The sequence below is a fragment of the Lynx rufus genome, unplaced genomic scaffold, assembly GCF_022079265.1.
Source record: "Lynx rufus isolate CCGP_SWC_20201006 ecotype Redwood Valley unplaced genomic scaffold, mLynRuf1.p SCAF_5, whole genome shotgun sequence".
Taxonomy (NCBI): Eukaryota; Metazoa; Chordata; class Mammalia; order Carnivora; family Felidae; genus Lynx; species Lynx rufus.
Window position 1 is genome coordinate 54,355,115 of NW_025814867.1, and position 13,633 is coordinate 54,368,747.

Below are 13,633 nucleotides of genomic sequence, written 5' to 3' on the forward strand. Positions count from 1 at the left end.
TGAACAAATACTAAGGAATTGATGAGCTGTAATACAGATACAAATCCTGAAACTACTGTAAATGAGACTCAGCATCCCCCTCACATAATGTGCTTTATTCTCTATTCTATTGTGATCGAGAGTGCTCGCCAAAGTTGGGAAATCTCAATTATCCATGATGATGGAGACACAAAAGCTGAAAGAGTGGGTTGTTTTAGTATACTTATTTGTAAGTCATTCACTGTGCTATTTCTCTCAAGAGCTAACGTGGCACCAAATGTTTGATTGCTTCATTGGCCCACCTTAATGATCTTTGTGTGCTACCCTTTACACTACAGTGCTGCTACTTTTGCCAAGATGATGGTGGTCAGGTGTTTCACAAGTTAATACATAATACTTACATACTAAAACCAGTTAGCACGAAATAAGACACAAAGTATCTACCTACCTACCCTACATAGCATATTATAAAAATTATGGTAATTTATCAAACTTAATAAATTTATTATATTTATCAATGTAAAGGGAAACATTTTCTCTGTTAAAAAATTAGGAAACAAGTTTTACTCCACAAACTATTAGTATTAGCTAGTGTGAGGTAGGCTCTTTTGGATCAGATCACAGGGCCATGTTTGATGAACCTGTTAGAGATTTTAGGGTGCTAGGCTACTTAGGTGAGCTGTTCTTGGGTTATAATCATCGGCAACGTTGTAATCAACAATCCATGTATTTTTACAACAGCCTCAGATGCACTCCAATATCAGCATCACCAGTCAGTGCCCCCTTTCAATAGCCTCCATGAGTGCACGCACACACACACACACAAATGGCACACACACACACACACACTCTATTATCTATAAAATATTAAGCTTAATTACTTAACTTACATATCAAAAGTTTCCAATCACACAACATTCAACACCCAATTATCTCTATTTCATCATTTCCAAGAGAGCCAAATCTGCACTGTTTACTATCGGTTTTATATACAGAAAATCATAAAGATCCATGATATAAAGAGAAAAATATTGTATCTTCTCTGGATATCTAGCTGATGGTTTATATTAGTAATCATTATAGACACTTCTGAATCCCTAATTTTATAAATGAAAACTGCTGATACTTTATACATTATTATTATTAAGTAGTATTTAAAAATACTTACTTTATTAATTTTCTCTTTGGGATGTGTCAGAAGTGCTGGGAAGTGTGAAAGAGCATCACAGTTCAAAACTACTTGTGTTTGCTCATCAGTTCCAGTAACAATGTTGCCCACAGCTCTAAGTGCGGCAGTCTGCAACAAAAGATTTAATGAGATGTTCTATTATGAAAGATACATTCTTTCATTCACGCCAACTATGCTTTTTGAGCAAGTTGTGTCTGATACAGATTTAGGAACAGAGGAGTGATTAGGACAGCCAGGATTAGGGAATTTACATTCTTGTAGAAGACAGTCAACAAACAAATAAGGATAATTTTGGATAGTAAATTAGGGCCATAAAGACAGGAAGACAGTACTTTATATTTTTGATTCAGTGTTTCAATAAATTACAAAACAAAAACACAGTGCTCTTCTGAAGGAAAGCTGCTTACTACGAGATTTCAGTATTGTACGAATTTGAATTATCAATTATTTTTCTGTTGTTGTATTACACCATTTTCTGTCAAGTTACAGTTTTCTCGGGGGGGGGCAGGAGGAGCTAATTTTAATATTTACAAGACAAATGACTCTGTTTTCAACCCTCAATTGAGATATAATTCGTATTAACATAAAATTTACCCTTTCACAATGTACAATTCAGTGGTTCTTACACATTCAGAGTTGTACAACCATAATATAGAATTCCAGAACATTTTTATACCAAAAAGGAGTATCTGTACCCACTGGTAGTCACTCTCATTTCCCTCACCCCCTCAGGGGGTCCTGACAGCCACTATAGTATGCCTGAGACATCTCTGTTGATTTGCCTATTTCAGACATTTCATATAATTAAAATCGACAGTGGGTGGCCTTTCTGGTCTGACTTCCTTCACTTAACATCATACTTTCAAGGTCCATTCATGTTGTAGCATGTATCGATGCCTCATTCCTCTTCGTGGCCAAATAATATTCCACTGTATGGATATGTCATACCACCATTTCCACCTTTTATTTAACCATGCATTAGCTGATGAACATTTGGATTGTTTTCACTGTTTGGCTATGGCAAATAATAGTGCCATAAGCATTTGTGTGCAAGTTTTTGGGTGAACAGGTGTTTTCAGTTCTCTTGGGCATCTACCAGTGAATGGAAAATGCTGGGTCATATGGTAACTCTATATCTAACTTTTTGAGGTACTATTCAAACCGTATTCCAAAGAGGCTGTACCATTTTACGTGTTTATAGCAGGGTATATGGATTCCACTTTCTCTACATCCTTGATGAAACTTGTGACTGTCTTTTTGATTATACCACCCTGGTGCATACAAAGTGGTATTTCATTGCAGTTGTTTTTTTTTTAAGGTTTATTTTTGAGATAAAGAGAGCACAAGCAGGTGGTGGGGACGACAGAGGATCCAAAGCAGGCTCTGCGCTAACAGCAGTGAGCCTGATGTGGGGCTCCAACTCACGAACCATGAGATCATGACCTGAGCAGAAGTCGGACACTCAACTGACTGAGCCACCCAGGTGCCCCTTCACTGCAGCTTTGATTTACATTTCCTTCATAACTAATAATGTTGAACATCTTCTCATGTGCTTATTGATCACTTGTAGATCTTTCTGAATAACTATTTAAATGTTCAATATTTAATGGGGTTATTTGTCTTTTTATTGTTGAGTTGTATAAGTTCTTTATGTATTTTAGATAGAAGTCACTTTTCAGATATATGATTTGCGAATATTCCTTTCCATTCTTTGGGTTGTCTTTTCATTTCTTGATGGTGTCCTTAGAAGAAGTTTTTAATTTTGGGGTGCCTGGGTAGCTCAGTCAGTTGAGTGTCCAACTTCAACTCAGGTCATGATCTCGCAGTTCGTGAGTTCCACCCCGCGTCCGGCTCCATGCTGACAGCTCAGAGCCTGGAGTCTGCTTCAGCTTCTGTGTTTCCCTCTCTCTCTGCCCCTCCCCCACTCACACTCTCAAAAATAAATAAACATTAAAAAAAATTTTTTTTAAGTTTTTAATTTTGGTGAAGTCCAATTTATCTACTTTTCTCTTTGATTGCTTATGCTTGTGGTATCATATGTAAAAAATTGCTGCATAATGGATTATCACGAAAACCTATGCTTATGTTTTCTTCTAAGAGGTTTACACTTTTAGCTCTTACATTTAGGTGTTTATTCTGAGCTAATTTTTATATACAGGAGTCTAATTTCATTTGTTTATAGGTATATATTTAGTAAGTCTCAGCTACATTGTACAAATGTAGTTGAATCACTACTTCCTGAAAACACTATTCTTTGCTAAGTGAATTTTCTTGGCACCTTTGTTAAAAATCAACCGATCATAAATGTATGGGGTTTTCTGGACTCTTGATTCTATTTCACTGATCTATATGTCTACCCTTATGCTGGTATCACAAAGTCTTTTTCACTGAAACTATGCAGTAAGTTCTGAAAGTGAGAAGTCCCCAACTGTCCTTTTTTAAAGCTTGTTTCTGCTATTTCTAGGACTTTTGTATTTTCATATGGATTTTAATATTAGCTTGTAAGTTTCTACAAAAAGGCACGTGGGATTTTAACAGAAATTGAATTTAATCTGTAGGTAAATTTGGGGAGCACTATCATTCTAACAATACTGTCTTCTACTCCACAAATGTGGATGTCTTTCCATTTATTTAGTTAAGTCTTTAATTTGTTTTAAAAATGTTTCTAGTCAGGTGGCTGGGTGGCTCAGTCGGTTAAGCATTTGACTCTTGGTTTCAGCTCAGGTCATGATCTCACGGTTCATGGGTTCAAGCCCTGTGTCAGGCTTTAAGCAGACAGCGCAGACCCTCCTTGGGATTCTTTCTCTCCCTCTCTCTCTCTGCCCTTCAGCTGCTCATGTTCACATTCTCTCTCTCTCTCAAAATGAATAAACAAAGTTTCATAGTGACCCAGCTTCTTTAACAAATAAATTTAAGAGGGGAAAGAAAAATAAAACTGTAGAGTAACAGGAACATAAAAACAAAGCTACCAAATGCAATGTCAACCTTGTTTTGATATAGATTTCATCAAAGTGTGGAAAAAAAAAATGAAGCAATCAGTAAAATTTGGATACTGATTGGATTCTAATATTAACTTTCTTTTTAAGTTTATTTATTTGAAAGAGACAGAAACAGTGCAAGTGGGGGGGGGGGGGGCTGAGAGAGAGAATCCCAAGCAGGTTCCACACTGCCAGTGCAGAGCCCCATATGGGGCTCGAACCCACAAAGCTATGAGAACATGACCTGAGCTGAAACCAAGAGTCATACATTTAACTTACTGAGCTACCCATGTGCCCCGGATTTTACTAAGATTTAAAAGATACTCTAACAGTACTGTGATTATATAAAAACATACAGCCTTATTTTTTAAGAAAAGCTGATGAAATTATATACTATCTGGGACGTGTCAAAATAATTTGATGGGGGAAGTAGGAATATAGAGGAAACCTACATGGAGGTTCATTACAAGTATTACAACATTAACTTTGAAAGATGGCTAAAGAAAAATTCCAGCCCTATTTCTGAATGAAGTCCAATATTAAAACTAAAGATGCATTCTGAAAAAAAGAAAACAAAAAACAGACCAAACACCCATACCGAGATATAAGTATTGCACTTAAGAAATGCAAACTCAAGGGTACCTGGGTGGCTCAGTTTGTTGAGCGTTACCTTTGGCTCAGGTCATCATCTTGTGGTTCGTGAGTTTGAGTCCCACATCAGGCTCACTGCTGTCAGTGTAGAGCCTGCTTCGGATCCTCTGTCCCCCTCTGTCCCTCCCTCACTTGTGCTCTCTCAAAAATAAACAAACATCAAAAAAAAGTTCAAGAAAAAAAAATGCAAGCTTAATAATAGATATGTATATGAATATTTATTTTTTAAAGTTTATTTTTAGTAATCTCTATACCAGACATAGGGCTCAAACTCACAACTCTGAGATCAAGAGTCACATGCTTTTCTGAATGGGCCAGCTAGGTGCCCTAGTAAGAATACTTTAGTGAACCACAAATAACCCTAAATGGCAAACTACTCTATTAATTTCTTCTGAATTCAGCTCAGTGTTCCCTTTTTCTTTAAAGTGCTTTACATTTTAAGATAGTGTATCTCCATTCTAACTGTACATGAGAAACATCTGAAGAGCTTTTTTTTTTTTTTTTTAAATTTTTTTTTTTCAACATTTATTTATTTTTGGGACAGAGAGAGACAGAGCATGAACGGGGGAGGGGCAGAGAGAGAGGGAGACACAGAATCGGAAACAGGCTCCAGGCTCTGAGCCATCTGCCCAGAGCCCGACGCGGGGCTCGAACTCACGGACCGCGAGATCGTGACCTGGCTGAAGTCGGACGCTTAACCGACTGCGCCACCCAGGCGCCCCTGAAGAGCTTTTTAAAGCCCAGGTTTCTAGGAAATATCCCAGATTTACTAAAACAGAATCACCAAGGGTCAAGCAAGGGAAATAAAAAAAAAAAATTTTTTTCTTTAAGCTTCACAGTTGATCTTAATGTCCACCCAGGGTTGAGAAATAGTGCATTAGGTTAACGGTTTTCCTTATGCTATTATTGACCAGACTGTAAGTCATCATAAGATGAAAGCATTCTATTTACATCAGAAGGGTAGGGAGAGAGCTTGCTGTATCTCCCTTTACCACTGCAGTTTGACAGTTACTGCTCATAATATTTGTGTGAACTTCTCACCCTCTCTTTTTTTGGCTCTTTCTAGATGGCTTGGGATAAATATTTATATGGAAGGATTTAAAAATAATAAAAGGATAAAAAGTTAAGAAGATTTTAGGGGTGCCTAGGTGGCTCAGTTGGTTAAGCTTAACTATCCAGCTTCAGCTTAGGTCATGATCTCGTGAATCATGAATTTGAGTCCCACATTGGGCTCTCTGCTGTCAGCTCAGAGCCAGCTTTGGATCCTCTGCCTCCCTCTCGCTCTCTGCCCCTCCCCCGCTCTCTCAGAAATAAATAGAAACATTACAAAGAAAACAAAAATTTGAAATAATTAAAAGGAAACAATTTAGGAAGCTCCTGAGCAGCGTATTTCAGTACAAAGCCTTTATCACAGTGCCAATGAAGTTAAGCATTAATTAAACTTGCCAGGTGTAGTATGGCAGTTAAATAAAAAGGGGAAAAAAAGGAGTAGAGTAGGCAAAAAGAAACAGGACAAAAAGAAAAAATTAAAATATCAGTACTTATTTCAGATGCCACCATGTTATCACATAAAATTTCCTAAGAAATTCTTAGAAATCAGTAATTAACAAAGGAGTTGACCTGGGATGGGGTTTTTGGTGGGGTGGGAATAGGGGGACAGGGAAAGATTCTTGTTGACTTGTAGTAATCTTACCTCATTTTCTCCCTCTTTTTAAAAATTTTAGAAATTATTAAGTAGACTCCATGCCCCACATGGGACTTGAACTCATGACCCTGAGATCAAGAGTCCCATGCTAATGTACCTAGGTACCCCTCATTTTCTTCATCTTTAAAATGGGGATATAATTGGGGTGCATGGGTGGCTCAGTTGGTTAAGCACCTGACTTTGGCTCAGGTCATGCTCTCATAGCCTGTGAGTTCGAGCCCCACGTCGGGGTCTCTGCTGTCAGCGTGGAGCCTGCTTCACATCCTCTGTCTCCCTCTCTCTCTCTGGCCCTCCCCTGCTCACATTCTCTCTCTCTCTCTCAAAAATAATATACATTTTTTAAATATGGGGATAAAATTAATACCTCACTCCTTTCAAAGATATGTTCTTACTTTATTCCAAAAAGATATCTGCACCCCTATATTTATTGCAGTGTTATTTATAATAACCCAGATATGAAAGCAACCCAAGAGTCCATCGATAGATGAATGGATAAAGACATGGTATATACATAAAATGGAATATTAGTCATAAAAAGATGAGATCTTGCCATTTACAACCACATCGATGGACCCAGAGATCATGCTAAGTGAAATAAGTCAAAGACAAAATACCTTATGATCTCAATTATATGTGGAATTTAAAAAACAAAATGAACAAACAAACAAAACTCAAAAACAGATCCATAAACACAGAACAAATTGATGGTTGCCAGAGGGAAGGGAGGTGGGGTGATGGGCAAAATGGGTGAAGGGGAGTGGGAGAAACAGACTTCCAGTAACTGGATGAATAAGTCATAGAATACAGAGCACAGCATAGGGAATACAGTTAATGGTATTTTAATAGCATTGTATGGTGACAGATGGTAGCTACACTTGTGGTGAGCACAGCATAACATATAGAGAAGTTGAATCACTATGTTGTACACCTGAAACTAATGTAACCCTGTGTCAACTATACTTCAATAAAAAAATAGATTAAAATAAAGATGTGTTATCAGGCTAGAAATATACTTTGAACTAATGAAACTGGCCATTTTTAAATGCCATGCTTAAAGCAAATTAGTGGTAAAAAGCAGAACAAAACAAAAATACTGTATTATTAACAACAAACTCACCTGAACTTTGACTTCCTGGTGGCTGAGTAGAGGAACCAAGTGAGGGACTATTCCAGAGTCTATTACCATCTGTATCTGTTCATTGCCAGCATCAGTAAGGTAAGAGAGGGCCCAGACTGTATCTACCAATATCTAAGGGATAAAATGAAAATTCAAATAGCCTTTGAATATTTTCTAACTTTAATAATTCTTAACCATACAGACTAATCTATGATTGTTCCACTGCCTTTTTTCTTCTTCTCTCAATTCACTGAAATCTTAATCTCTATTATACTAAACAACATCATCTATCAATGTCTGTTATCAAGTATGTGAATCCTTTAGCCATATTCAGTATGCTTCAGTTAATTATAATCCTGACCACAGGTTGGTAGCTAATCTTAATTCACTAAGATACACAGTACACCATACAGGATATAGGAGAAAAAGACATTCTCTTTCTCAAATACTCACACTGACGCAGAACAAGTCCAAAGATATTGTAGTAAATACACAGAGTTGGAAAGACTATTAAGTATCCAACATACACAGCGATTCAAAACATCTGGGCTAGATGTAGATGTTCAAGTGTTCTCTAGTATCACCGGCATCATGTTGGTATGTCACGAGCCAGTACTTAAGTATTAGGAGTTAATAGCAATTTCATCTTTTCCAACCAGTTTGCTTTGCCTTATAAAATTGGAGGCAACTTCTCTAATAATGAAGTGTCCCACAGCTGCACATCGAGACATTAAAAACAACCATAGGTCAATCTGTGTGATCTATAATCAAAAACATTTTAGTAAAAAAAGAAAATGCATAATTTACAGCATGTGCCAAAACTACCTATTAAAAAAAAAAAACCCTCTGTAGCTAAATTATACTATAATTTAACCTATAATTTTTAATGTTATATTCTGAAGTTCAGAAGCCCATTGTGTTTCATCTTTCTTTTGTATTAAGTCTAATTAGTAGTTACGTCCAAAAGGAAGTAGGGCAACTGTTGAACTGCTGCATAAATAATACAGTTATTGACAAAGACACAGGAAAAGTAATTGTGCCTGGAACTTTACTTCCGAAGCCTTTCTGGAATATGAACTCTGTGTCAAAAGACAAGCCAGGAACATTTGAAACCTTTTAAATTCTAAACCAACATTATGTTTGAAACATCTGAGAATCTCCTGGTAGGAGAAAACAACACTTTGCTATTGTTTCTTTCAAAAACTAAAGAGAGCTCTTTGGTTATTTTTAATGTAAAAAGAAGACTCCAAATCAAAGAATTCACACACATAAGGTGGTATTGAAATACGTGAAAGAACTAAATTTCAACTTACAAATGTAAATCTTTTTTCTAGAGTTCCAACATATGCCAAAATTGGTTGATAAAGGCAAAGAATTTCAAGTTACTTGTCCATGACTGTACAGTTTTTTTAAAAAGGCCCAACACTAAATGTCATTAATATGCTCACATCAAAATCACAATTTAAACAGACTTGATCTCCTATATAATTTCTGTATTAAAGTTAGTGTTCTATAATAAATTTACTAATTATAACTACAGTATAATTTCAGTGTTTCACTTATGCTTTGTGGAAGCAGTTTTTTATTTTTATTTTTCATGGTCTGATTTAAGAATTTGCTAAGTTTACCTAAAAAGATTATATTTTTAATAAATATTATTATATAGTAAACAATATTACTTAGCAAACATGCTACTAAAGAATAATAAGACTAGCTTGAGAAATTTAAGATATATTAAAAGCAAGAAAGATGGAGTTACAATTTCAACTGGGTTGGGGTAAATGGAAAGAACACAATACATCTCTGAAATAAGGTCAATCAAGTTGTCAGGTTTTCTGGGAGAGGTATAAATGTTCAGACTAACTTTCCATGGAAATTTTTTAAAAGTATTAAAATTTGTAATTTAATAAAAAAACTTGGTATTACAGGAGCCAAACTCAAAAATGGCTTATATGTTCCTTTAAAATAAAACAAAACAAAACAAAACAAAACAAAACAAAACAAAACAACACCTTGGACTATTAGGATTGAGAACAAAGTATCTTTAGAGCAAAGATCATGTTAATTTAATGAATTTTGTACATATGTCACTCCTTGATGTAGTATTAATTCTAAGTTTGATTTGTTCCATATGCTTTAGACAGATCCTGGAAAAACGGTATTACCCTGGAAACTGTAAAGGAATGAAGCAGCTTATCAAACAATGGTCATCACACCAAGCTGTTTCTAAGGAACCACGTAAGTTCCTGAATGTTGCTGTGCATTGTATCCCTGTGCTTTCTTTTACCCATTATATTTCTAGCTTTTCTAATACACTGAAGGTGAGGCTGGTTTTGTAAGCAGTCAGGGCAGTTTCCCACCTCATCATACTTCCTGAGGTGCTTTTTCTTTTGCCATCTGTATTGGTGAGAATGAATAAGGTATATTGATTACTTTAAAAATCTAGTCTGCAGGAACTTTTTTTCTTGTTTGGATATTTATGAGTTTTCTCTAAAACATGTGAAGCCACTAAAAAGTCACCATAGATGGAAAAATATAGTGAAAATGAAATTAAAGAGCAACTGATGTTCTTAAATTGATATATGTATTCTTATGAATACAAACCCATACATAAAGGCACAAATATTTCTCTTTTTTAATCTTTCAAAAAATGAAAGTACAATTAGGCCTATGTATTCTCTCAAACACTGGTCAGGCTGTTAAAATGAGCTTCCATAAAAAGCTCTTGACCAAAGATATCTTCATGGGAGAGATCACTAACTGGCAACTTTAAAACTTCGAAAATGAGTTTTTGCAACACACACATAACACACACACACCTTTAAGAATTTTCAAAATGAGTTTTTAACTCCCCCTCCAACATGTTATTGCCCAAAACAAAATATAGTTAGGCTTGATTTCTTCACTGTAAATTATATTTTATGATACAGGAAAACACAAAGTAAATACAGTAATAGTAAGCTATTACAGCTCTTGAAATGGAAAAATCTGATAGAGTATACTAACATCATGTTCAGCATAAGATTTTCTTCCCTATGTCATAGAGGCAGCCCTAGACATACATACATACACACATAAAAAATACTCACATTTACGTCTGTGTGATGAATTAAGACACAAAGAGCTGGAAGAATCTGAAGAGAGAAATATACAGATTTAAAAACATATACATAATGGTATCTAGTTAAAAAACAAAAAAGAAAACACACAACACCTGTTTACCTCCTGAATGGTTTCCATTGGGGGTGGTGGGTCTTTGTGGCGACATAAGTTGACCATAACCCAAGTAACATTCCTTAAGAATGTTATAGGAATAGATGGACTTATGAAGGAAAGTAAAGGTTTCACAACTCCAAGACTTATGACATAATCTCTACATTGTGGCCCATCACCTGTAGGAAGGAGCGATTAATTCAATAAAATACACTGACAATAAGCAATTCAGAAAACATACGGCAGTGGGTTCAATATGCTGCTTTCTAGATTTTTAACTATTAGTTTTATATAAAAGTGTAGCTATTTAGTCTTACAAAGAAGTTTTAGACAACAACCAAGTTCTCATTTTAGGTCTTTTAGCCAAGAGAAGCAACATAAAGTAGTAACATTTTTTTGGTACATGATTTACATATTCAGGTTTATAAATTGTTCACCTATGTTTTTATGCCATCCAGAAATAGAAGCCTAAGGATTCTTCAGAATACTTTGTGAGCAGAGAACTGCTGCTTTTACCTTCTCTCACAATGGTACTCAGTTTAACAAACTTTCATGTAATAAAAACATATGTATATGTACACACATCAAAATACTATTAGAAAAAAAATCTGTAGAATTTATACTTGTGACCTAATATCAGAGTACCAAAAGTATTAACTGCAAATTATTTGACATATTTAAAAAAAAAACTATGTCAAAAATAAAGTTAAAAAATAAAAAACTATGTCAAAAAAAAGGAGTGGGTGGAGGAATGAACCAATATCCCTAGAGCAGTTCCCAAAGTAATTTTTGGGCCCTATCCCAGATCTGTTAAAACAAACTCTATGAATCCAGAATTCTGGGTCAAGAATTCAAGCCCTTATCATAGGATACTGAAAACAGTTAAAAGTTTGAGAATCATTGCCTTAGAGAACTGCCAAATGGAATTTCTGTATCTAGAGTATTGCCGTAATTTCTAGCATGAAAGTCATGTTAAGTATTACATTCCACAAATGAAAATCCTTTTCTTTGCACTGCAATATTTGGAGATAAAATCCCTGTTCTTTTGGCATCCATGTAGTCTAATTACTCTACGATGTCACAGGAATTGAAAACCAAAGATCAAGATACTGCATTAATAGCTCTAAATCTAAAATTTAGTATAAAAGCAAAGGGGTGAAGGAATTTGAATACACAAAAGATAGCATTCTTAACAGCAACAGATCATATGTGAATAACACTTTACGGAGAAATTCTCCCATTTTAAAACTCCTACTTGTGGGACACTAACCATCCCTCTGCATTCTATCTTGGTCCCCCCAAAGGGTAATATAGAAGAGGTACATTAAAGTAATACTGACTACTTCCATGCAAGAACAATGGTCTGTGGCAAAAATAAACTTAAAAAAATTTTTTTTAACCTTTATTTATTTTTTTGAGACAGAGAGACAGAGCATGAACGGGGGAGGGTCAGAGAGACAGGGAGACACAGAATCCGAAACAGGCTCCGGGCTCTGAGCTGTCGGCACAAAGCCTGACGCAGGGCTCGAACTCACACACCATGAGATCGTGACCTGAGCCGAAGTCGGATGATCAACTGACTGAGCCACGCAGGCGCCCCCAAAATAAACTTTAATACTAAGGGACACAATACAGTTCAGATTCCAGTTTTTTTTCCATTCTCCATTCACTGGAGGACAGTTTTTTAAATTTTGGAGTTTGAGTAAAGTTTAGATCTAGTTTAAAAACAAATTTTGAGGGGCGCCTGGGTGGCTTAGTTGGGAAGTGTCAGACTCAGGTATTGATCTCGTACCTTGTGGGTTCAAACCCCGTGTTGGGCTCTGTGCTGACAGCTCAGAGCCTGGAGCCTGCTTCAGATTCTGTGTCTCCCTTTCTCTCTGCCCTTCCCCTTCTCACACACTCTGTCTCTCTCTCTCTCTCTCTCTCTCAAAAATAAGTAAACATTAAAAAAAAAATTTTAATCTTGAAATATTAGAATTGTCTTTATTCTTCCTACAATTATGTCAAAGAAAAACTGAAAAGTACGGTAATCATGGTGTTCAACATTTAATGTCACGGTCTATAAGCTACAAACATCTTCTGTAGGATGACGACCTCACAATAATAATGGATAACATTATTGTATTTTACCATACTAAAATCTATAAAAAATACTAAAAATTTCCATTTATACTCTTTTTAGAACTGCCATTATGGAGAAAACTTATTGGTTTATTTTGTACCACCTTTTTTCTTAGTAGTTTCTATGACAATGGAGAGTTAAGGAATAAAATGGACACATCAACACAATAAAGGAAGGAGATACATATTTCATAATTACTCAAATAACTAAGATTGACTATATATTTTTTTAAAAAGCTGTCTATATATAAAAAGATATTACCGTATCATAAGCAACAAAAAATTCATTCTATTTACCATAGGTTTACACTTAAAACAGCTTAATTTCTATAAATTATTTCACAAAAATCAGTACTGAAAATGACAAATTGTTTCTCATTTTTCACTATTTGTAGTCATTTTTATTACACAGTATATGATAATAATTTTTGGACTAGCATTACAAGTTTTATACAAACCTATGATATTTCCCAGTGCCCACACTGCCTGCTCACAGACATTTTGATGGGGTGAATGTAGAAGCCTCAGGAAAAGTGGCACAGCATCTAAAGGAGGAAAATGTAAGTTAAAGTTTAAAAATAGTTTTAGAGCTCAATTTCAATAATATTGATTAAAAAAAGGGGGGGGGGGACTAAAGATACTATGCTCTAAACCAAAAATCAATCTGTTTTTGCTGAAAC

At 35.5% G+C, this 13,633-nt stretch overlaps 1 protein-coding gene and 1 non-coding gene across 2 annotated transcripts in view; both read right to left on the reverse strand.

Annotated features, from left to right (window-relative positions):
* The window catches only part of KPNA4 (karyopherin subunit alpha 4), a 67,943-nt gene that overhangs the window by 14,303 nt on the left and 40,007 nt on the right, over positions 1–13,633 (reverse strand). Inside the window, exons 8-12 of the mRNA XM_047098943.1 lie at positions 13,412–13,498; positions 10,842–11,011; positions 10,709–10,753; positions 7,620–7,751; positions 1,148–1,276 (exon numbers count right to left, since the gene is read on the reverse strand). Of these exons, the coding sequence (XP_046954899.1) occupies positions 1,148–1,276; positions 7,620–7,751; positions 10,709–10,753; positions 10,842–11,011; positions 13,412–13,498 (563 nt within the window). The remainder of the gene's footprint in view (positions 1–1,147; positions 1,277–7,619; positions 7,752–10,708; positions 10,754–10,841; positions 11,012–13,411; positions 13,499–13,633) is intronic.
* Positions 588–931, reverse strand: LOC124527448 (small Cajal body-specific RNA 7). Its single transcript, XR_006965897.1, has one exon. It is a non-coding gene; the product is annotated as a small Cajal body-specific RNA 7 (non-coding RNA).